The 25805-nt window shown below is 33.7% G+C and overlaps 1 protein-coding gene and 1 long non-coding RNA gene across 5 annotated transcripts in view; one reads left to right on the plus strand and one right to left on the minus strand.

The window, feature by feature from the left end:
- Window positions 1-25805, plus strand: part of LOC116421531 — a 75647-nt gene that overhangs the window by 35226 nt on the left and 14616 nt on the right. The window contains exon 4 of one of the 2 annotated variants that reach the window (XR_004231926.1): window positions 16937-17351. The exons of the other annotated variant lie outside the window; for it this stretch is intronic. This is a non-coding gene — a long non-coding RNA (uncharacterized LOC116421531). Of the gene's footprint in view, window positions 1-16936; window positions 17352-25805 lie in introns of those variants that run through there. 2 annotated transcript variants of the gene reach the window in all.
- Window positions 1-25805, minus strand: part of GMEB2 (glucocorticoid modulatory element binding protein 2) — a 55644-nt gene that overhangs the window by 28816 nt on the left and 1023 nt on the right. For 2 of the 3 annotated variants that reach the window (XM_031951788.1, XM_031951787.1), the window contains exons 2-5: window positions 19259-19450; window positions 9137-9234; window positions 7508-7635; window positions 1963-2066 (exon numbers count right to left, since the gene is read on the minus strand). In XM_031951788.1, the coding sequence (XP_031807648.1) occupies window positions 1963-2066; window positions 7508-7635; window positions 9137-9234; window positions 19259-19389 (461 nt within the window). In that variant the 5' untranslated portion in view covers window positions 19390-19450. Of the gene's footprint in view, window positions 1-1962; window positions 2067-7507; window positions 7636-9136; window positions 9235-19258; window positions 19451-25805 lie in introns of those variants that run through there. The other variant, XM_023494446.2, reaches the window with a different exon arrangement.

The raw sequence follows: 25805 nt of genomic DNA on the forward strand, positions 1-25805 counted from the left end.
CTCTGGGTGCTTAAGCAGCTTGTAAATTATCAAAGAAAAGTAAAGGGGGTTCATTTCAAAGTGTAGACCAGTAATTTTAAAAGTATGGTCGAGGGAACTCTAGGGGTCATCAGGATCCCTTCAGGAGGATCAAAGGTTTTAATTTTTAATATGGTAAATATTAATAGATTAAAAACTACTTAAAAAACCCTCTTTGGAGATCCTCAATAATATTTTAAGAGCATAAAAAGATCCTAAGAAGAAAAGGATTGAGAACCACTAGTTTCGACAGACACAGATATTCTCAAAAGGTAATGGAAAAATATATCCAGGAGACCACTAAATGAAAGATGATGCAGAAAGTTGCCATTATACAAAGTGGGCAACTAGGAATTATATCTGTAAAGTACCTAAAAGGACCCTAAGGACTATATAAGGTAGCAGTATTATATGCCTGAAAATGTCAACAAATATACTTCTAAAATGGTTAATAATAAACATTTTAATTGACAAATCCCTATATAACCCCCAGAACAATTCCAGAACTTGTTAGAGATTCTGTAATGTAAAGCACTTTGCAAACATTAAAGCACTGTATTAATGTCTGCTATTCTTACTAAACAAAGGAAACATTAAGAGGAAGTCTAAATTGATTCAACTTTTCAGCTTACTAAAATTTTTTCAAAAGAATGGGTTCAGCCAAAATGAAAAGGGTGGAGGATAGAGAGAGAAAAAGAAAGGGAAAAGAGGAGAGAGAGGTGAGAGAAGACAGAGGGTGGAAAGAGAAGGAAGAAAGAAAAAAAAGTTTTTGAGAGCAGTATTCTAAACATTTCAAGCAAAATGTTCATGGAAGAATTGTTCAAAATAAGTTTCATTTACACTCCCTGTAGGAGGACAATATGAAAAATAAGAGTCTTAAGAGCTTTGCCACAATTTTGGAATGACCTGCCAGAAAAAGGAAAGACATAGAAAAGAGCCACAAATGCCTGGCTGATGAATAAGAAGTCAGAAATTATTCTTAAGCACTGCTTAAGCACTCTTTTCTTTTGGCAAATATTATTTCATTGATCCTCACACAACAATTCTACAGTTGAAGAAATTGAGGCAGATAGATGTTAAATAACTTGCCCAAGGTAAACTAGTAAATGACTAAGACTACATTTGAACTCAGTTTTTCCTGACTGCAGCTTTATCTGCTAAGCCACCTAGCTATTTTAAGGTGGTAGTTAGATGAAAACATGGAACTGAAAGCCAAGTGAAATAAAAAATTTTATCAAGTTGCTTTAAATTTCTTGTCATGCTAAGGCAAGAAAGCACTAGGAAATTATTTGTACAGTAAAGTATCGGCTTTCTAAACATAATAGAGAAAAGAAAAACTGAAATATCTATAAATAAAAATGGCTCTCTAAAACTCTAAAGTAGAGACTTCTCTTTTCCTCATCTTCCTTCTATCCTTATTTAACTAGGGAATTAATCTCACTCATTATCTCCAATTCTCCAAATCTTCTGTGATGTGTCCTCTTGCTAAGTCATCACCTGTCCTTAAATCAACTGCAGAGGACAAGCAGCTTCATGCCAAAGGATCAAGGCCAATTCTAGAATAGTTGAGGATTTTAAACTACTAATTTTTAACATTCTGTGCAGTAAAAATTACCCACTACTAAAATTTTGTTTGTTTGGCCTTTTTTAAATGGAGAGAGAATTTTCAGTTCCTATCACAAAAAACTTATGAATATTGATAGCTTAGCCTTAAAGGGTTTACCCAGCTGCAAATGAGCAAAGATAGAAGGAAAGCTTAGGCCCTAGCAATTGAGCTGCTTACTTTGGGTATTTCTGATAGTAATCATGACATATATGGATGATTAAAGTTACAATATCTTATCAGTTCAACTTATGGCTCAGAACTTGTTGTTCAGTCTGAGATTCTCCCTATCAGAGGGAGGTTAGATTGTCATCCAGGTGTTTGCTACCAAATAGGCTGACCTGAGCATGATCCCATTCATGCGGATTGCTCTTTTCCAGTCCTTCAGAGTTGACTTGCCAGCCAAGTGGACAAACTCCTTAGGGCTGATCACATGCTCATCATACTAAAGAAGAAAGAAAAACAAAACAATCAGTAGCTATGTGTAAAATTCTGACTATATCATTTTAGCAAAAATCTACAGAGTATTCAAAGATTATCAGAAATTTATTCACTCATTACATTCACCACCTATGTACTTCTTAAATGCAAAGTACAATGCTAGATACTTGAAGAGATACAAAGAAAATTAAGAAGTAATCCTTGCCCTCATGGGGCTTACAATCTGTGTGTGACACACAAATGTGAAAAGCTATTCAATAATAAAGCTACAATAATGTGGGAAAAAAATTTAAAAAACAAGACAGATACAAAGAAATATGCAGGAATATAGGAAATTTAGGATCATTTTCTATATTAGCAATCTTGTAGTAATAGTAATAATAATAATCTTCTAGTAGTAAGTAATCTTTACTGCATAGAATGTTGGAAGTTATTTGATCAGGTAAAATCTTTGGTTCTATGGAGATGTGGCATGGTTTTAGTTATCCGGATAAACCTGATTATTTAAAAAATCTAAAGTTGATGAAAACAAATGACTGGCTAACAGGAAGGGAGCTAAGAGTGAGCAGAAGATTTTCATGGAAGTAGCAGAGACTAAAGAAAGCATTTGACCTTGGAAATTGGAAGAACTAGGTTCAAATCTTGTCTCTCCTACTTAATTAGTTGACTGACCTTAAACAAGTCATTAAACCTCTTTAAACTAAGGCAGCTAAAATTATACTATTTTATATGGATTAGAATCTGCCTTAGTGGAGGGAATTGTCACACCAATAAAATCCTAAATCCTTAAAGTACTAATGCACTACAACTTTGGAAATTTGGGGGAGATTTACTAGAGACCCTGACATGTAAGATGTATCTTGAAAGATGAGAATTCGTTCAAAGGTAAAAATGATGACAGAGGTAACTCCAGGCATAAGAAAATACTGACTACATAAATAAGAGATTTCATGTAATCCAGTTTGCAGGAAGAATAATATAGAAGTGAGCCGTGTACAATAAAATTAGAAAGATCATGTCACATTATTCAGTGAAAAGAATAAGCTGCTATAGAAGTGCTCTCACTCATTTTGTTTCTATATGTCCTGATTTAATCTATAAATGCCTCTGGAATAATCTGGCTTAGTTGGATTTCATGCCCAGCTTTCTGGGGACTTGTTTTCCTTTTATTGTTTTTCACTGTTGTATAGCATTGCTCAAAATGTTCCGTCTTTCTCAATGTTTTACAATTGAGCTTGTATTCTAAACTGTTGTTACCTTGGCTACCATGCCTCTCCACTTGGCAAGGAAATTGTTTGCTGGCTAAGGCAGTTTCTAGGTTCTTTTGGTCTCCTAGTTAAAGTTTAGGGGAATAATCACAATCAATGTCTTTACTTTTGTCTATAGCAAAAAGCAAAAAATAAAAAAGTAAAAAACTGAGGATGAGTTACTGGGTCTTGGTAGAGACGGAAAAATGGGAACATTTTTAAAGGCAACATCTCGCCTAAATGAGATATAATAACAGCATTCAGTTTCTCATCTTTTTATCATAATTTAATAATTAAAATAATAAAATAAAATAAGTAAGATAATTAAAAGGCAAAAGCCTTTTAAACCAATCTATATATAGATGTCTGATTCTGAATCAAATAGGTGTGTTAAAATATAATTAGCTTAACTTTTTGTGATGTTAAGAAGAAACTAGTCATAATATAAACCTTTTGAGTAAGATATAAGCTTTTGGCTTCATTCCTTATCCTGAATCATATTTTCCCAACATAACTTTTATACTTCTGTTTACTCACCTTCACACTGTACCAATCGAAGCACAGGTTAATATGGTTTAGTGGAACCTGGCTTGTTCCTTGTAGAATTTCTCTACTTTTTCATTCACTGCAATAGAGCTACAACTATGTTCAAGGCAGGATAGTGCCCTTACCTATTTTTTCATCATGAATGCTGCAAATATAAAATAGCCAAGTGTTCTTTGAAGAAGTCTTTCTTGTTACTATTGAGTGCACAATAAAATGAATATGGCTAACTTCTTTAATTGCCTTCAAGAAGAGTTTGTGAAGCCATCCTTCCATTTAGCTTGGAACTTCCTCTTGTGTACTGGTTTCACTTGTATTGAAACTAATCTTACAAACATAATTTAGGGGCATATCAATTCACTAAAGCTCAGGGATGACTAAAAAAATTAAGAAATATCCATTGTCCCTTTGCCTCTATGAATATGGAAGAGAGATACAAAGGATTAAGAGCTATTTTGGATTTTTACTTGTTTCATGAGTTGCCTTGATCAAATAAATCATCATTTAGTGACCAATCAAAAGTTACTGTACTTAGATTGGTACTGGGTTTATACATAAATGTTTTAAGACCTATATTTTACATCATTCCAGTTTGGTATGACCTGCCAGAACTTGCACTCTGCTGGTATAGCCTTAGGAAAAAAAAAAAAAAAATTAGGGCGTCTTCCACAATGTAAGAGGCATTAAAGAAAAATTCTAGGAATATCTTTACATAAAGAAGATTCATCTGGCAATAGTGTGAAAGATAGATGGCAAGGGGGGGGAAATAAGGAGGTATCAGCAGGAAGACTATCAAGGAAGCTTTTGTAATAAAGCGGGCAATAAGGCCCATATTAGGATAATATTGGTGAGAACAGAAAAGAAAAGTGCTTTAGTTGACTGAAATGGTGGAAATGGCAATTGGTAACTAACTGGCTACAGATGATGAGGGAGAAGAAAAAATCAAAGATAACAGATTTTGAATGTGGATAGTTGACAAACTGCAGTGCCATTGACAGACACAAAGAAGTAAGGATGAAGAGTCAGTAAGTTTTATTTTAGGTATATCAAGCTGGAAGGGCTACCAGCCCACTAGGATGAAGATATGTATCTGGAGTTCAGGAGAAAAATTAGTTCTAGGGATAAAAATTTGGGAGTCATTGCAACAAAGATGAGAACTGAAGCTGTGAGAGTAGATGAAAATGATGAGAGGACAGAACTCTGGGAAGCCACCAATTTAAAGAGTTGGGAAGAAGACTCAAAGAAGGAGCCACAGAAAATATCTGAGAACATTACAAAATAGAGAGAGAGAGAGAGAGAGAAAATGAAATCTACATTTGTATCCATATTGGATTATAAATTCCTTGAGAGTTGGTGATATATCTGAATATCTATATGTATCTATAGATATTTATATCTATTACCTATATATATATAGTCACCACCCTTAAGGGATTTATTATCTAATACCAAATCTTAAAAGTCTAAATATATATAATATGGAAAACTAGAAAAATAAACAAATAGAATCAGATTCCTTTGGACTACATGCTAATTTAGAAAACCACAAGTTTATATTATTGATATTGTAATGTATTTTTATTTATTTTGTTAAACATTTCCTAATTACATTTTAATCTGGTTTGGTACTTGGGCTTTTTGCAAGCTAATTTTGACATCTGGTAGAAAAAACAAAATCCATAAATACATATTAACTATTACTTATACAAAAGGAAGGGTTAGATGGAATGAAACAGTTTGATACAGTTTATGAAGTACATTTGATGAGTAAAAGAAGGTTTCCTAAAAGAGATAGAAAATATGTTATAAAAAAACAAACCAAAAAACCCAGAGCAATGTGGCATGGCAATCTAGTTTAAACACAAGACAATTTAGATAAAACATTAGATGTAGCAAAAAGGATAAAGGATGACTAGAGGTTGATCTGATTAAAACAGCAGGAAGCAGCTATAGGTAGAGTAAGACAAGTTTATGGAGTATCCTGGAAATATGAAAGATAAATCAATGCTTGCTAGATGATCTATAAGGTAAGCCTCAAGAAATCTAAAAGTGGTTATGTACAATTGATATTGTCTTGTCTGCATTACATAAGTTGGACTTAAATAGGGAGAAAAAAAGCTAAAGAATCCAAAATATTCAGAATTTATAAACAAAAAGACTTTCCCTTTAACAAGAAATTTTATAATTACAATTGTTAAAACTAAATATAAAATATTTACAATTACAAGATATATTAAATATAAAAACAACTGTTAAGATTAAATAGTCAAGCCAAAGTGTTATTTACTTTAAAAAGCAAAAAATAAAAAAAGTAAAAAATTGAGGATGAGTTACTGGGTGTTGGCAGAGTCGGAAAAAAAGAATTCTTTGATACTAGTTTTGCTTATAAGAACTATGCTTCGGGGAAGAAGACTGGACAATTTCCTAACAGAATTTGAACGAAGAACCATTTGTAGAAAAGTGTCTTGCTTTCCACCTCTCATCTTTAATTGTATTTTATTATTTTCTTAGAATAGTCTTTTATAAAACATATGCCTTTAAAGATTATTTTCTTAGAATACTCTTCTACATTAAATTCCTATTTCAAAATTGGATTTTTTTTTTCTTAAAGAGCTTTACAATCTTAAATGTGGTAAACCTCTCCACAGGCTCCATAAAAATAACTACATATATATGAATACTCTAAGTATATGAATATACTCTACACACAGTAATCATTTAATATTTGCTGAATTCCTAAAAGAATAGTGAATGATCATAAATGAAGGAAATTTTACAATCTTAATGTGGTAAACCTCTCCACACGCTCCATAAAAAACTGTATATATGAATATTCTGAGTATTATGAATATACTCTGCACACAACAGTCACAGTAGTAATTTAATATTTGCTAAACTTCTTGACTAAAGGAATAGTGAAAGATCATAAGTGAAGAAATAAGAAAATCTCATGCTTGATATTACATCTCATTGTTGACAAGTAGCCTAGTTAATAGTTTTCTTTCTAGGTACAATTCCAATTAAAAATTTTCTTCAGAGAACTGAATCAACAAAATGGTAAATGTTACTTTTCTTTTAACTGGTGAGTAAATGGAGAAGATACTTAAAGTCTACGTACACAAAGGGCTTGAAATGTCTAACAACTTTTAATATAAAATTTCCACTTATAACTTCCTCTTGTACTCTTTCAAAATGCAGACCTTATATACACCTATATTTATATACATATTGTCTCTCCTTTCCCTATGGCTACCTTTAAAATCTAAGTTCTTTGAGGGCAACAAACTTTTGCCCTTTTTTTTTTTTTGAATGCTAAGCAATTAATTCCTGGCCCATAGTAAACACTTAGTAAATTCTTGTTGATTTAATCATCCAGACATCATAGAGCAATCCTACTATTATCACTGGAGTGGAAGATGCACTTTCTAATCCCTAGAACCTATTAGTCCAGGAAGAGTTTTAATTCCTATTGCAGAAGGAGTTGCACTTTAATCTTTAATTTTTCAGCTGAAAGTCTAATTGTAACTCAGGATTGTATGCAACTTCTGGTTTATTCTCAGAAATACATTATCACCACTAGTCTTCCCACTCAAAAATAAGGTTCTACTCATCTTTCAGTCTCATTCAATGCCAGAAGAATGTTATATATCCTCACCTGAACACATTTCACATTAATGCCAGGACATACAAACTTCCTCCATATCAAGTTGGCTTTACTATCTCCACAGGTGATGGGATAAACAATCTCAGTCTCCAAACTCTCCTCCTCTTCAGCCATCTTCACTTCTCACAAAGTATACAGATAGGAAGAAGGAAATGAAAGAAAATCAATTACAATCTCTCAGTACCATTTTCTGCAAATGCAGAAAGCACAACTAATTATCTACAGACTAAAAGAATTAGTTATAGGCAATTCCTGAGATAGGACACTTAGTTACAAGTATCTATTATATTCTGGGGAGGAAAAAAAAGACAAGGGTAAAGGACTCCCTTTTGCTGCTACTTACAGATGTGTTCTCATCATCCTGAATTCCAGTTTGGCAATCCAAAAATCTTCTCCCATAGAAATAATGCCTAAAAGTGGTGGTGGTGTTCTCAGGCTAGCCCATTAGTTTCTATGTCAATTCAATTTAACAAACATGTTCTGGACCTTAGGGACATAAAGGTAAAACCTGCCCTACAAATCTCCACAGGAATAAGACACACATTTAGATAACTATTAAAAAAAAAAAATCCACATGTAAAAATTGCCTAATCCCATAAGAGAGGTCATTAACAGAATGGAAGGAGAAATATGAATAAGGGATGATTACTTTATAGCTAGAGGGTATCTGGAAAGGTTCTATGGATGTGGTGTCACCCAAACTGGGCTGTAAAGGAAAAGAAGAATTTCACATTTGGAAGAAGTGTATTCCAGCAATGGAAGGCAGCATGTGATAAAGCACAGAAGAGGAAATGATAGGATGAGATTAGACAAGTAATGTAAGTGAGTACTCTGATTTAGCTAGCATTTAGTCAATGACATAGCTTAAAATTATTGCCACTATAGTTTAGCTATAACATGGGCTTCAATATGGATTAGTCTGGTAACTCATCTATCACCTAAAAATACGTTTTCTATGGGAAACTGTGATCTAATTTCCAATTAATTAATTTACAAATCAACTTTTGGGTTGCTTATAAAAACTTCATAAATATTCATGAAATGCCCTAAATTTAGTGAAGTCGAAAGTCCAGAAGCTGAAGAATTCCTTTAGAAGGTAAAATGAAGTTTTATTTAAAACAATTATACTGAAATTTCCTTATACTGTTTTCAATGATTATAAGATTTTTCATTTTATGGAAAGAAAAATAGTAAAATTGTCATAAAAATATCTACTAACATTTTCTGTAAATAATTTTTGATGGTGAGATATCAACACAATCCTAACAATCCTGATAAATTATTCAAATGAGCAAACAATAAAAGACTGAAACAGAAGAGGGCAGCAAAGTTCTGTGATAAGCTCTCTATCAATTAAAATAATAGCAAAGATGTAATCATAGACTCAAATTTTTAAAGCTGGATTAATATTATAGAGATAATCTTTAAAAAAATTACAACTACTGTAATGAAAGTTAAAAAGAAAATTTATTAAAAATGACAGTTTCTTCCAAAAATAAAACAAGTCTTCTAAGTTAGGATAATGTCCAATTATTGATAAATGGCAAACAGTTCTTTAAAATATTATGATGTAGAATAATGGGAATAAGTTATGAAAAAAATACTTTGCATGTTTCCTACCTAATACTGCTTCCTTCAGCTGTGAAGAAGCTGTGAAAGCAGCTGCAGCTGCAGCTGCTGCATTTTCTGTTTCCATGTTGTCTTCTGTAAGGTCTCCCCTGATAAGCAATTAAAATTTAAATCATTAGCATGCATACCAAAACTACTGAACTTTAGCACACAATCTAATCTGATCAGTTATTTCTCTAGAACAGAGCTCAATGCTTCCCTTTGAAGAAGTGACTTTCATTACTCAGTATATTTTCTATATATTTAGTTATTTTCAAGCTGTCTCCTCCACTAGAATTCAAACCACAGGCAGATTTATACTGCAGCCCTTCTTTTTATGCCCCTTGTAGCACAGTGCCTAACACTTATTAAGTGCATACATGTTGGCAGACTGATTTATCTTACTTGTTAATTAAATGTTTAGTCAAAACCATTTTCTCTTTTTACATGATGTCCCATGTTGAACTGATAATAAATACATTTCTGGTTTCTGCTCTTTGACAAGTAATAAGTAGAAACCAGAGAATGTTGAAAGGGACATTAGGAATTATTTCATCTTTACAGCTAATTACTTTTAATATTCTTTTGTTTTCAATCATGTAACTACTATCTTATTTAGCATCCCAAAGAAGGAATGCTCAGGACAGTTGCTCTATAGTTAGATAAAATGGATCTCTAAAGTCCTTAAAAAAAAAAATTTCCTGAAAATTAAGAAGCATTATATGACTAGATAGCACAATAGGGTGCTGGGCCTGGAGTCAAGAAGATTCATCTTCCTGAGCTCAAATTTGGCCTCAGACACTTACTAGCTGTGTGACTCTGGGCAAGTGACTTCACCCTGTTTTGCCTCAGTTTCCTCATCAGTAAAATGAGCTGGAGAAGAAAATGGCAAACCATTCTGGTATCTGCCAAGAAAATCCCAAATGGGATCAAGAGTCAGACACAACTGAAATCAATAAACATACAAGAAAAAATATGAACAATGACATTTAATCCATTCATTAAAATAAATTAATCACAGTTCTGGAGCTAATTTCCTAAATAACTTGGTGTTTCCTGCTCTTTATCTTTAATTTTCTTTTTTGAACATCTCTTCAAGTTACTATGGAACCAAATTTCCTTTCTAGTCAGCATGCAGATTCTGTAATTTAAGGTTTACCAGGCTCAATCTTTGTTCAAGGAAACTGAAGCCCTGGAAGGATAACAGCTTTCACATTGTCAACATAGCACCATCATAAAAACAACTAGTAAAAACTTGAAGATACTCAAACATTTATTTCACTGAAATGTTCTGTTTCTGTCTACCACTGCTCAGTCATAAGCATCATCACTTGAACTATGTTGTTTGGAACATGATTCAATTAATAAGTATTAAGTCAGTCAATCAATAAGCATTTATTAAGCACTTACTATTTGTCCAGGCACCATGCTGTGACTGTCTACTACATATTAAGCACAGGGCTAAATGCTAGAAACAATCACAAAAATGAAATACTCTACACCCTCCGGAGTTAATTGCATTGTAATGTGGAATTCTATGAGGTAGAAATGAGGAAGAACAAACCAGGAATAGGGAAAACAGCCTGTTCAAAGGCATAGAGGTGGAAAAGATAAATTTGGCAAAAATATAAAAGTAAATAATACTCATAAGAAAAGGAGGCATTAGGAAGGCCCCACCCAGTATGGGCCAGTTAACTGCATTCTATTTCACAGTTAAGGACTGTGTCACCAATAAATGACATAAATACTATCTTATCAGTTTCACCAAAAACAAATCTCTCTCAGAGTCAATACAAATCCATACAAGGTTGTGGAAAAGATTTCAGAGTATGTTACTAAGCACATTACTTGTTCAACCTCAGAAATAAACTGTGCCAGAAACTGAAAGTTACAAAGATAAATAAGATATTCTTACTGAATACCCTCAAGAATGAGTGTAAAATGTAATAAGGCACTTTGCAGTATGGGGTTAGGGATTGGAGGTAGAGATAAGATATGTACAAATAAACATATTGGTTATCCCAAAGTCTTAGTGCAGTTTAAGCTACTGGGACACCCTTTATAATACAAAAGAGAATATGGTTACTATATAAGGAGTACAAAAGCCTCAGGTATTTTCTATATCTCCCTCAGGCATGCTGTCTATCCCCAAGGTGTCTGTTGATACACCATGTAGTATTTCCATGTTTTCAAATATGCATTTATAATAGTCAGGCTAGAAATAGAGCATACATACTTTAGAACAGTCTGTCTTTGGCTGACATTCAGAAGGAAGCTACCACAGACTTGAGTTCAAACCCTCTTGTGACTAATAACAACTTGTTAATATATAGTGTTTTAAGATTCAAGGAGCATTTTTATCATGAATCTGCAAGAGAGGCATTTTCTCCCCAAAAATCTTAAGAGCCCTTCTGCAGAGCAAAATGAGCACAAAGTGGACCCACACTTAATACCATATACCAAGATAAGATCAAAATGGGTCCATGATTTAGGCATAAAGAACGAGATTATAAATAAATTAGAGGAACATAGGATAGTTTATCTCTCACACTTGTGGAAGAGGAAGAAATTTGTGACCAAAGATGAACTAGAGACCATTACTGATCACAAAATAGAAAATTTTGATTACATCAAATTAAAAAGCCTTTGTATAAACAAAACTAATGCAAACAAGATTAGAAGGGAAGCAACAAACTGGGAAAACATTTTCACAGTTAAAGGTTCTGATAAAGGCCTCATTTCCAAAATATATAGAGAATTGACTCTAATTTATAAGAAATCAAGCCATTCTTCAATTGATAAATGGGCAAAGGATATGAACAGACAATTTTCAGATGATGAAATTGTAACTATTACCACTCATAAGAAAGTGTTCCAAATCACTATTGATCAGAGAAATGCAAATTAAGACAACTCTGAGATACCGCTACACACCTGTCAGATTGGCTAAGATGACAGGAAAAAATAATGATGAATGCTGGAGGGGATGTGGGAAAACTGGGACACTGAGGCATTGTTGGTGGAGTTGTGAACAAATCCAACCATTCTGGAGAGCAATCTGGAATCATGCCCAAAAAGTTATCCAACTGTGCATACCCTTTGATCCAGCATTGCTACTATTGGGCTTATACCCCGAGGAGATACTAAAGAAGGGAAAGGGACCTGTATGTGCCAAAATGTTTGTGGTGGCCCTGTTTGTAGTGGCTAGAAACTGGAAAATAAATGGATGCCCCTCAATTGGAGAATGGTTAATTATGGTATATGAATGTTATGGAATATTATTGTTCTTGTAAGAAATGACCGGTAGGATGAATACAGAGAGGTTTGGAGAGATTTACATGAATTGATGCTAAGTAAAATGAGCAGAACCAGGAGATATATACTTCAACAACAATAATATTGTATGAGGATGTATTGTGATGGAAGTAGATTTCTTTGACAAAGAGATCTAACTCAGTTTCAATTGATCAATGATGGACAGAAGCAGCTACACCCAAAGAAAGAACATTGGGAAATGAATGTAAACTGTTTGCATTTTTGTTTTTCTTTCTGGGTTATTTCTACCATCTGAATCCAATTCTCCCTGTGCAACAAGAGAACTGTTCGGTTCTGCACACATATATTGTATCTAGGATATACTGGGACATATTTAACATATATAGGACTGCTTGCCATCTCGGGGAGAGGGTGAAGGGAGAGAGGGGGAAAATCGGAACAGAAGTGAGTACAAGGGATAATGTCGTAAAAAATTACGCTGGCATGGGTTTTGTCAATAAAAAAATAGGCACAAAGACTATTTTAAAGATTACGTCTAGCAATGTCTTGCTTAAGATTTTTATGTCCACCCTAAAGGCCATTAGCAATCTCTTCCAGTCAAAGACCTAAATTAATTGCTATGGTAACCACCCTTCTGTGCCAGAGAGTTCTGTACTAAAAAGAGATAATCACTTTCCAAAATTTCAAAGTTTTGTTCTACTTTAAACCAGGCCAGAAATTAGTTTATTAAAAATGCAAACTTGGAATCTGTTCATTAATACTCAGAACTTATTATATTAATATGATTATTCATTATTTGATTCAACAAATAAGGCTATGAGGTGACATTACAAAATTATCTCCCTAGGAGTTTCTTCTGCAATCTCACTAAATAACAAGTGTTTTGGGAATAAGTATGTCTGGAATCTGAAAGAAGATAATCTGACAACAAGCATTTGTTAAGCACCTACTATGTGTCAGGCACATCAGACCCTGAAGTCAGGAAGACCAGAATGTTAAGTTCTGTAGTAGATTCACATATGACCTCTGGACAGGTCATCCCACTTCGTGGTGGCTCTAACTCTTTAAGACTAAATTGAAGAGCAGCTATTTATATGCTTTCATAAAGTTCCTCACTAGGAGCTACTTATTTGTTCAGTAGTGTCCTACTTTTCTTTGCCAGTTTTCTTTTTTTTTTCTTTTAATGTATTCAGTATTTTATTTCCCCCCAATTACATGTAAAAACAATTTTTAACATTTGTTTTAAAAATTGTGAGTATCAAATTCTCTTCCTCACTTCCCGCCCCCTCAATAAGGCAAAAAATTTAATAAAGATTATAAAATTACAGTCATGAAAAATATATTTCCATATTAGTCATTTTGTAAAAGAAAACACTGGCCAAACTCCTCCTTCTCCCCCACCCCACCCTTCTATTCCCCCACCAAAAAAAAAAAAAAAAAAGAAATTAAAAAATATGCTTCAATTTGTAGTCAGACTCCATCAATTATTATTCTAGGGATGTAGAACATTTTTCACTATAAGTCATTTGGGGTTTTCTTGGCAAATATAATGGAGCAGTTTGCCATTTCCTTCTTGAGTTTAAACAGGGTTCAGTTGCTTACCCAGGGTCACATAACTAGAGTCTAGGTCAGAATATGAACTCAGGAAGATAAGGGCTAGGACTCTAGCTATTGCACCTCCTAGCTTGTTCTTATACAAATGAAATTATAGGCTACTAAAAAAAAAAAAAGTATCAGGCACATCCCTACTAAACATTAGGAATACAAAGACACAAGTGCAACAATCCTTGCACTTAAGAAGCTTACTTTCTACTGGAAATATATACATTTATAATTATATAAGGTATAAATAAAAAATAAACACAATAAACACATGGTAATTTAGGGAGTTGGGAGAGAGCAGAATCATTAGATTTGGAAAGGCTCTTTCTAAAAGATGGGAAACTTGACATGGAAAATCACATACGTGTGCCTTTACATGCGTTCATATTACTTTAAGGTGGCCAGTTGGTGAAGCAGATTAATGTATAAAACCAGAAAAGTAGATTGGGGTTGGGCCATGAAACGCTTTAAATGCCTAAACATCAACAAATTGACTCTAAAAGCAATAGGAGCAGCATATTGGAGTTTATCGAGTGGGGAAATGAAATGACCAGTTGCACTTAGAAATAGAGGATTTATTCAAATGGGGAGAGATCTGAGGCAAGAGGACAGTACAATAGTTCAGGTAAGAGGTAATAGAAGCCTGAACTAAGATGGTGGCTATTTAAGTGGAGAAAAGGAGTAAAAGAAACTGTAGAGGTAGAAAACATACAGATTTAAGAATACACTGGGATAAGTGAAATAAAAGGGAATAAGGCATTAATAAAAGTGCCAAAATGGTGAACCTGTGGGGCTAGAAAGGTTGTAGCACCCTTAACAAAAAACAGGGAAGCTAGAAAGAGAGATGGCTTTAAAGGGAAAATTAAAACAAATGTTAAGTTCAGTTTTGCATATACTGAACTGAAAATGTCCTCAGGACATCTAACTTGAGATGGCTAATAGATAATTAGTAATGTAATTAGTTCCAGATGATTGTAACTCAAGAGAAAGACTAAGGTTGGATATATGCAAACTGGAATCACCTGCATAAAGATGATTATTAAAATCATGGAAGCTGATGCAGTCACCAAGTAAAAAAGTAGGACAGAGCCCAAGGTATAACCACTATGATATGAATGATGACCTAACAAAGAAGACCGAGAAAAAGATCAAATAGGAAAGAACCAAAAGAGAATATAGTCACAAAAATCCAGAGAAGATAAAATACTACAAAAGAGGTCAAGAAGCCCGAGAACTGGGAAAAGACCATCAGATTTGAAAATTAAGTGGTTAATAAAAACATCGAACAAGAGTTCATTCAGTTGAATGAGGTAAGAAGCCAGACTGTGGAAGTCAGTCAGCAAGCATTTATTAAACACTATACTGTGCTAAAAGCTAGGATATGAAAAATAAGGCAAAAATATGGTCATTCCCCTCAAGGATTTTATATCCTAATGTGGAAAGGATAGCATGCAAACAATTATGAACATATGAGCTCTGTAGAATATAAATAGAAAGTAATCTCAAAAGGAAGACACTAGCAGTGGGGAAGAGCCTCTTTAAAATAAAGAAATCAATGAGAAAAAAAAAGGGGGGCAAATAAAATAGGCTGGACTTAAAGTTAGGAAGACCTGAGCTCAAATCTCACTTCTAACATCTACCAGTTATGTGACCCTGCACAGGTCATGTGAGCTATGTGTGCCTCAGTTTCCACTCTAAAAATAAGGAAATGGCACACAACAGACTAAAGCCACTTACCATCTAAATCTAAGACAGATGAGTCAGAAGACCCAGATTTTACACCCTATTTTGGTGCTTTATCTCTTTTAGTATCAATTTCCTTATCTATAAAAGAAGTTTGTATTTTGCACTTTTTATAAATGCTTTCTAAACTTTTAGCCACATGAAACGTTATTCTGATGAAACCAGTTATAGCAAAAAAAAAAAAAAAAAAAAAAAAAAAAAAAAAAAAAAAAAAAAAAAAAAAAAAAAAAAAAAAAAAAGCCAGGAAGTTTTAACCTTCACCTCAAAGCAAGTTAGGTGCTGTTTATTTCTAGGGTCAACCAATGTAAAAATCACCATGCTTTAAAGTGAAGGTAGCAATGTGAATCTTTCTCAAACTTTATTTAGGTGACTTAACCGTTTTTAAAAAAATTTCTATTATTAGAGTTTACAAAGCATTTCACAAGGAAAATCTCTCTTACTCTTCACTACTCCCTAGTAAAGTAAATTGGGTAGATATGATTTTACAGAGGAAAGAACTGAAGTTTAGGAAGGTCAAGGTCTCAAAGTGACAGAGCTAATTAAGTACAGAATCCTCTCAACTTTATCCAATGCCCTTTCTGTTGTTCCTATTAAGAAACATGAAATTTCATTGATATATTCATAACTTTTCTTCAGAGGCAATTTTTTAAGCTTAAGTGAATAAGGTAGTTGATAGAACAATGTGGAAACTGAATAGCATGGGTTGAAAGAGAATCAGATTTAGAGTCTGAGGATCCAAGTTTAAATTCAACTCTTCCAACTACTAACTGTTTCATCTTACACAAATCACTTAAATTCTTTGGGTCTCTATTTATTCATCTGTAAAATGAAATGCTAAACTTGACAATTTCCCAAGGTGTCCTACCAGCTATAAAATATAATATTTTTTGACATGTTCCATCCATTCAGTTTATGGAGGATGGCTTTTATGTGCAAACTGATCACTGCTGCAATACTTCAAACTAACCGCAGCTAAAGAGAGCCTAATTCAAATTTCTCTTGAAAAGCTTCCAATCATTTTTATAGAAACCAAGGCGTAAAGAAGCCTTAGAAATCCTAAACTCTGAATCAAAGGTTGATATATAATGCTGAGCTGAAGAAGTGATATGAAATGTTCCTTTTAATAGATGTTCAAGAAGACATTTAAAACCAAGAATAGAAGATTAGCATTCCTCTTCCTCTCTTTTTCAGATACGGAACAGAGTAACTGTCCATTCAAGTAAGAGAAAATAGGAAGGAAATAAAGTCACATAAAATGTGTTTCACTCCCAGCAGTACATATTTCTACCCAAAGAAATCAACCAGATGCCAAGACAAAACAATGGAGAGGAAAAAAGAACTATTAGAATTTCATTAATGGGAAAATCTTCCCCAGAAAACATCCAAAACCCAACAAAAGAGAAGATCCAGTGCTCACAAAGGAATTGATTTGCTGATGTTCTTTCAAAACAAATGTCAAACTCAATCAAACCTCTAAGGCGAGGTTGGATAAAAAGAAAATCCCAACAGAAAGAAAAAAAAGTAGACAAAAAAATAGAGTCCATTTTGGGGCCCTTTAAATAATCTACCACAGAATTGGATTTCTACTCCAAGTAGAATATACAGATTTGCTTTCCTTTCTACTTTTCCTTTCTGTGACACAGTAAAATGAATAGCGAACTTTAGTCAAAGGATCGGAGTTTGAATCCCAGCTCTGTCATTTACCACCTTAAGTAATTTCCAACTTCTGGGAAACTCAGTTTCCTCATTTATAAAAAGGGACTTGACCAGATGATCCAAATATTTCTTTCAACCTTATGATTCTATGAATGTCTAACAAATAAAGAACAGTTCTTGAGAATTATACACACAAAAAATTAGGACAAAGTGAGAAGTGATAAAACATTTGCCTTTATTGTTAGTGCTTAATTTTCTTTAAAAACCTGTTTAATATAAAACTCAAAGATCATTCATTAATAGTTAAAAAAATAAACTCAAACATGCTATAATAAAAAATTATAAACTTTGTAAGAATAAAATGGGGCAGTTTCTGGAAAACTAATAAGCCCATGATATAACCAAGTAAAAGCTAATGTTTAGATAGCCCCTGTGTAACTAGCAGATAAAGCACATATATAAAGAGAACATGAAACATTTTTTAATCATAGTTTTCACATAGATATTAATAGTCACCTACTTTAAAAGTTCTACACACATACACACACTCACACATTTCCTTCATGATTTTATAGTTAGAACTTTCTCTTCATGATTTATAGTTAGAAAGGAAAAAAAGCCTGTTAGAGCTGAAATGTGGGTTGTATAGACTTTTGAGGTTGTATCTCACCAACATGAATAAGTTAGAGAAAGAGGGAAAGATGCATGCAAACTTTTTCCTTTAAATCTATACTTCAGAGGTATTCAAAAGCTCAGATACATACATATTTTTAAAGTGGATTTTAACTAAGAGGGGAAAAAAAACTCAGAAGAAAAAATGGGAAACACCTGGAGTTCAGTGGCAGCTCTAACATTTAATAGATGTAGATATGTGACCTTAGGCAAACCACTTCATTTTTCTCAGTTCAGTTTCCTTATTTTCAAAATAGAAATACTTAATACTACCTCTTCATTAGGATGCTGGTAGGTATACATTTTTACAAATCTTAAAGTTCTCTCTGCATGGGAACTATATCACCATCATATCTTTTATGTGGGAATGAAAAGACAGATAATCACTCTGGTAATATGGCTGTGATTTTTGTTTATAAAAAAGCCAATGAAAACAAAATATCAGTTTCTTATTAACTGGCATTTTTTATTGCTATATAATATAGTAAGAATAATATAAAAAATAAAGTTAATAAAAATTTAATAGAAATCATGAAATTTTCAATTCTATGTGGAAAGTTTTTAACAAATAACTAATTTGACCAATAAGAAAAATCTATAAAGATACCACTTCATGGTAGCTAACTGACATGAAAACAAATACTAAGACATCAATCTGATATAAGCAAAATTGAAGACAAATATCATAGGGTTACAATGGGGTTTTCTTGGATTTTAAGCAAAGATGGGTATGTTTTATCTCCTCTCAAAAAAAAAAAAATCACTTAACATGTCAACTGATTCAAAAACAAATGTGTCCAAGTGAAAGAAATGGGAATACGCATTTATTAGGTACCTACTATGTGCCAGACACTGTGCCAAGTATTTTGCAAATATTTCATTTGATCCTCATAGCAATCCTACAAGGCTAAGTACTATTACACCCAATTTACCTTTGAAGAGCCTGAGGCAGACAGGTTTTTTGGTTTGTTTTTTTTTTAAATTGAGAATGACAACTAGGTGTCTTTCTGTCTTATAAGGTCATGATTCTATCCAATGCGCAGTCAAATGGTCTTGAAAAACAAAAGCTTGAAGAATGCTACACTTATAATATTCAAGAAAAAAAGTATCGGCTTTGATGAGAACAAAGGCCTAATAAGATTCCAATTTTTAACCTTGCAAAAAGCAATAAGATGAGTTTCTTACCCATGAGGAGCCAGGTTTGTTGTCACCAACACAGTTTTCACTTCTTCTACACCACTGCCATCAACTGCATTGTCAGGTGTTGTCACAACCACTACTTCCTCCATGTGGACACTCACATCAGGGGTTGCCATGATTAGTCAGATGAGGATACCAATTACCAGTAATGTAGTAACTCCCCCAGGATTATAAGTCCTGGCCAAAAAATAAATAAGATCACAATGGGTCACAGGGAAGTCATCTTTTTTTGGATAAAATAACTAGAGGGCAAATCCAAGTATTTTTTTTTAAATGCCCAATAAAATGTAAATAATTCCCCAATCCAACTGATGGCACAATTATTTTGAGCAAAATCTGTTAACATTAACATTCCAGTACAACAAAAAGATCACAGCAACACTGTCCAGGTTATCTTAAGAAGTTTTGATACACAGTGACTAGGATATTTTGGTAAAACTATAGAAGAAAATGAACACTTACAACTACATTTCTCTTACAATAGTTTTCACACTGAAAGACACAATGCACAGTGTACAAAATTATATAAGCTTTATCTTAAGCCTACTGTAATAAAAAAATCTTGAGTATATAGGAATATTCAAAATAAAACTACTGAGCTGCAATTAACTGATTATAGGCAAGGATCCAACTATTACTACAATCCTTTTCCTCTTAGTTAAAATAAGTATATCCTAGCATAACCTAGAAAATTTTTTTTGACTCAGAAATGACAGGACTTTTAAGGTCATATTGCTTGCTAGGAAGCCAAAGTCCAACCCTCTAGTTCTGATCTAATGCCCTACAGAAAGGACCCTAAAGGTTAAGGCAGCACTTAAAAGGAAGTGTTACAGGCCTGAACAACTCAAGGTTTTTAAGTAGCAACCCAAGATTGTCATAAACAGCAGAGTTTCTTTCCAAATGATATGGAAATTGGTGAAAAGAACCTTGTCAAAGAATGTCATCGTGGCTATGCTCTATCCTTTTAGCAGCCACAAATCTGAGAAGCACAATTCAATTTACTAAACAAGTAAAACAATCAGCTGGATAAGATAGCCTCACCTCTTTCTATAATTAAGTACAATCCAGAAAAGAATAGACAATCAGGGTTTTTTTTAATCATTTAAATTCTCCCAAGTAAAATCTAGGAACTTTTTATAAATTTTCACTAAATGATTTGTTTTAACACAGATCATGTCAAATTTTATAAAACTCTCAACTCCAATATGACTAAGTGGGTCACATTTTAAGAGATTACTGTTATCTTTAAGAGTGCTATCAAGATAATGTCATCACTAACACGTGGGTTTTAAATTGCTTTACTAATAAAGGTGATAAATTTGCCTGGATCCATACATATTCTCACTCATTTTGTGACTGCAGACTACTGGCCAATTCAACATTTAATTTCTGCGAAACTGAATGGCTCAAGGCAAATCTAAAATCTTGGTTTAAAACCATACTTAATATTTAGTTTCTTCAAAGTAAAAAGTTCTATAAAAGAATATCTCAGTAGTTATCTCTTCTTTTTAAAAAAACTACAAATACTATTTTCTCTGCTTAATATAAATGCACATACATGGGCAGTAAGTGGAGCAATATAGAGTGTTAGGGATTGGAGTTAGAAAGACTCATCTTTCCCAATCCAAACTTAGCTTTAGGGATTTTACTAGCTATGTGACCCTGGGCAAGTCATTTAGCTCTGGTTGCCCAAGTTTCCTCATGTCAAATGAGCTGGAGAAGGAAATGATAAAGCATTCCAGTATCTTTGACAAGAAAACCCCAAATGGGGTCACAGAGTCAGATATGACCAAAAGACAAAATATAAAAGGAAGATAGGGCAAATTTTAGGCAACTTTGCCTGAATTCTCAGGAGTTATCTCAGGAAATATATTTGACTCTAGCCTTTAAATACAAGCAAAAAAAAAAAAAAAAAAAAAAATTAAGACCATTTAACTATGATGTTCTCATATTTACTTACAAATATTGCACTAAGAAGAACAGACCATAAAAGCTTTTGATCTAAAGTCATTTGGCTGAGGGGAGGAGGAAGAGGAGAAATATGCATACCTTTACCAAAAGCTGGTTAAGTTGGATATTCAGCTGGCTATCCATTCTTGGTCCACAAATAATGATGAAGAAAGTAGGCAACTAGAAGGACCATGGTACTAGCTCATAACTTTTAGAATTGCCCTCTCCCTAACTGAGAATGGTCCTCCCAAACACTCCTGATTCAGCCAGAAATAGACAAATTTTGTACTAAGTGAGGTAAAAGAGCATGGTGACCAAGTAGAGTTTACAATTCCATCAAATTGCAAATTACAGTGCTTTTCTTTAGTCCTAAATAGGACACAAGAAATAAACCAAGTATGAAGATAGAACTTAAATATAAATTTCTAAGATATCAGAGAAGGAAAAATAGCATTTTTCAACAAAATAATTTTTTCCCCATGTTTCTTATGGGAAAGAGCAAGAAAAAAAAATTATAGGTGGATGTCTTAAGAATAGCATTCTTCTGAGAAAGGAAAAGTTTCAGTGGGCAGGGAATTCTGAGAAAAAAAAGTGAAAAGAATTCTAGGAATAAAAATGACATCTTAGAATAAAACTCAAGTAACTTCCAAGTTATTAACAGGTTAAGGGAAAGATAGTGCTTTAGAGGGCTATGGGAAAGTGACAAATGTGAAAGAGTATTTAAAGAATAAGTTTAAGTATATAAATAAAGAAACCGCTCCAGAAAGTACTCATACATAATATGCTGTTTATTAACATTTCAAATTTTAAACAAAACAATAAGCTAATACAGTGGAAGGGAAGTGTTCACATGTGCATGAGCATATCTTCCAGTTGCTGCATGTGACCCAGCCTGGGCCAGAATCTCCAGAAGATGGACTCCATTTTCAAACAATTCTGTGAGAGAAGCTGCAAAATTGAAGCTAGTTATATTTACAGTTTTAAATTCATACTCTAAAGTGTATTAAACACTTACTTTATGCACAGTATATGCTTAAAATAAAATTTACATTTACATAAGCAGCTTAAAGCTTCTACACAAAAATCTGTAAATTTAAGAATCAATTATTTTAAGCATGTCACTTTTTTAAATATCATATTTAATAATCCTAAAGTAAATATCCTATATTGATTCAAGTTCTAGTTCTTCCTTAATTTTAACTTTCCTTCTTGATGTTAGATGAAGAGAGCCTTCCAATAACTGGAAACATTTAAATCAAAAGTGACATTCAAATTTTATCTTTTTATTAATTCACCTGCTGAAAACTGCTCTATTCATTTTCCCTAAGCTGAGCTTTGAACTTTGAAGTTACACTAAAATAGCCAAACTATTCAGTTTAAGAAATTTGATTGTAAATGTCAAAGAGACATCCTCAAGTGAATTTTTTTCAATTTTGTACATATTTGTTTGCATTTGGTCTTCCTCATTAGAATATGAGTTCCTAGAGGGCAGGGACCAGGTTTTTATTATTCTTTGCATCTCTAATAGCACAAACTGGGGCATTGTGTCTGGAACAGATCATTAATGAATAAACTCCAAATTCCTTACCCAGGATTCAAGGCCTTCCAAATCATGCTTGCTTGACTAGTTGCTTTATGTAACAGCACTGAACACAATTCTTATTTTTTCCAAAGTAAACTTAGAATACTTTAATAATAAATTGGAAGTAAATTTAATACAGGTTGTACATTATTCATGGCTACAAAATAAATTAGCTGCATGGCACCTAAATAGCTTTCCGTATCTTCAATATGAGGTCCAAAGTATCTTTACTGTGTGATAAATCCAAAACACAACAAATTTTATTCTATGCCCAAAAAAGAAATTACAAAAAGTACCTTAATTGAAATCACAAAAGCTATGAACTACATTTTACAAAAGAGCCTACATACAAAAACAAGGTAAACACAAATACTGTTCCAACTTTAATGTTATACTGGTACACTTAAAATTAAAAGCCTGACTTTTCCATTTATTATGGAAATACCAATCATTCTCTTTGGACAAAATGTCATACAAAATAGAGAAATGTTCATGGAAAACTGTCTTTTATTCTGAAAGCCCATCTGAGAAACCTTGCTTGTAAAAAAGCTTTTTGGGAGTAAATGAACACACTTAAATAAAAGTACTCTAAAATATAAATGTGCATGTGTGTGTGTGTATATGTGTATGTGTGTATATGTGTACATACACACTTAACATTCTATCCAAGTCCTCTTCCTAAGACAACTTATGAAAGCAAAAAGTTGTTTTATTCCACTTATTTTTGTCACCTCTTTCAGCTTATCTTTTCAAAAAATGACTGGCATGACTAATATCCTATGTTGTATATTATTTTCAGAGAATTAAAACATTTGGTCTTTTCAAGAGTCAACTTGCTAAAAGAAATAGAAGTATGAGAATTGTGACAATAAAAAATTTCATGGCACTTACCAAGTTCTTACTAGTTCAAGAGCTAGTATAGGCCAGCCTGCATTCAAGGAACTTTCAATATGGTACAGAAGATCTGACACCCAGACATCCAAAAAATATACTAGTATGGTGACACGAGTAGGCAATGCAGAACTTATCCTTGCCACAAAAATAATAAACATATATACATTAAGTTCTGAAAGCCAAAAGATGATGTCTATTTGGGGAGAGGGGGCTTTTCAATAATCAGTTTAATATTTCCCCCTCAACTATGATCATTATACTTTTTTAAAAAATGAACAAGCTATTATTTAGTATTTAAAATCGATCTTTCTTCAAAGGAAAGTAATGAAAAAATACATACTTTATCAATGAAAAAATGTTTTCTATACAAAATAGTCAAGTCCACATTAATACAGGTGGCAAACTAGGTCTATTTTTTTAATGCAGAGTTGAACAGCATTCTTTAAAATACAATGCTTAACTTCATAAATTAAACCTTGATTGTTAAATTAGGTGTTTGGGAAAGTAAAGAGTTCAAGATGGTTTAGTTTAAACAACTTTTGTTAAAGAAGGCTACAAGTGGAATATATTTTTAAATGTGAATGTGAAGTGAAAGCAAACAGCTTTAAAACATAATTTAACAGTTAAATCCATATCATATTCAGAACTCACAAATTTATCAGGAACTTCTTCAATTTTAATGGCTACTTCAATGTTAATATATTAAGTTTCATCCAAATTAATTTCTTAGTTTTAAATTAACAGGGACTACCAATTACATGTGTAGTTAAATTTTACTAGCCAGCTAAATAACACTGCAGCTAAAGCATATAGATCCCTTCACACAGCACAATTATATGATCAACCAATATTTTGTTCCTTTTAAAACTATTTTAAAACATTGACTTCACCCACAGAGATATGTACTCCCCCACATCTTTAGCAACCAAAAGAGAAATACATAGATGAGCTTCTCATTTCTACAGATACTCTACACCCACATATAAGTTACATGTACAAGTTCCCACTTGAGCACACCTACGATTGGTTTGCTCACCCACTTTCCTAAATGAATTCAGTTCTTCATAAAGCAGAAACATTGCTTAAGTTCATCAAATCTCCTAACACGCTCAGTAAGAACTCATTTCACACATATTTTCAGGATCATATTAGTTTCATGTCCATAAAAAAGGTCTCTTCAATTTTTCTTCAAACACTCATCACTCACCATGCAAAAAGACGACACTGACCTAAGAATACCCAAGAATATTACTGCAATTTGCTTTTTTTTTTCTTTTGGAGGAAAAAAAGGCCTAGAAATGGCCATATTTATTATACATGAACTTTCTCCTTCCCAGTTTACCCACAAGGTTAGCAGGTTTGTCATACAACAATCTGTTTAAATAAAGGATTATCTCCAGATAAACTCAGATTTGGGACCTTAAGTGTATAGACAACAGTGCTATGCATCACTGGTTGTACAATACTGTACAACGCCAATGACATTCCTGTCAAATAATGTAATTTGGCATCAACTGTGGTCACAGAAGTTCTATAGCATATTAAGATTCTTCTATTATTTTTCGTGTTCATTAACTGTTTTAATATTGATTCTGTATCACTAGTGACCAAAATAAAAGAGCAGATTTTCCTTATAGGACTCGGCATGATGCTGTTCTGCAAGGAGTGCAGTGTTTTGCCAGAATATGACGGAAGGGGGGAGGGTGGGTATGAAAAGAGGACTTCCTTAGTAAACACGGAGCCCAGAGGGAGGCCGGCTCAGGGCCGTGCGTGCGTGGCCGAGTAGGGTTAGTGTCAGGAGTGTTTGGAGACTGGGACCTAGCAGTCCCACAGCAGCGCCAGGGGAGCCCGGGACTGAGTAGAGGCCAGCAGGGCTGGGCAGGGAGGGGCGGGGGCCCGGCGCGGGCGGCGAGCAGCCTCGAGACCGAGCGGCGAGGGCGGAAACACTGCCTCCCCACGGCGTAGCAGAGAAGGGCACAACGCCCAGCCCCGTCCAACGCGGCGCGGGGGCCCCCTCCTTTCTTCTGCCACCACCGCCTTCTCCTCCCAGCCACCCAAGCTAGCCAGCTTGGGAAGCGCCGGGCTGGGCAGCCGGACGGAGCCCGC

The sequence above is a fragment of the Sarcophilus harrisii genome, chromosome 2, assembly GCF_902635505.1.
Source record: "Sarcophilus harrisii chromosome 2, mSarHar1.11, whole genome shotgun sequence".
Lineage (NCBI taxonomy): Eukaryota > Metazoa > Chordata > Mammalia > Dasyuromorphia > Dasyuridae > Sarcophilus > Sarcophilus harrisii.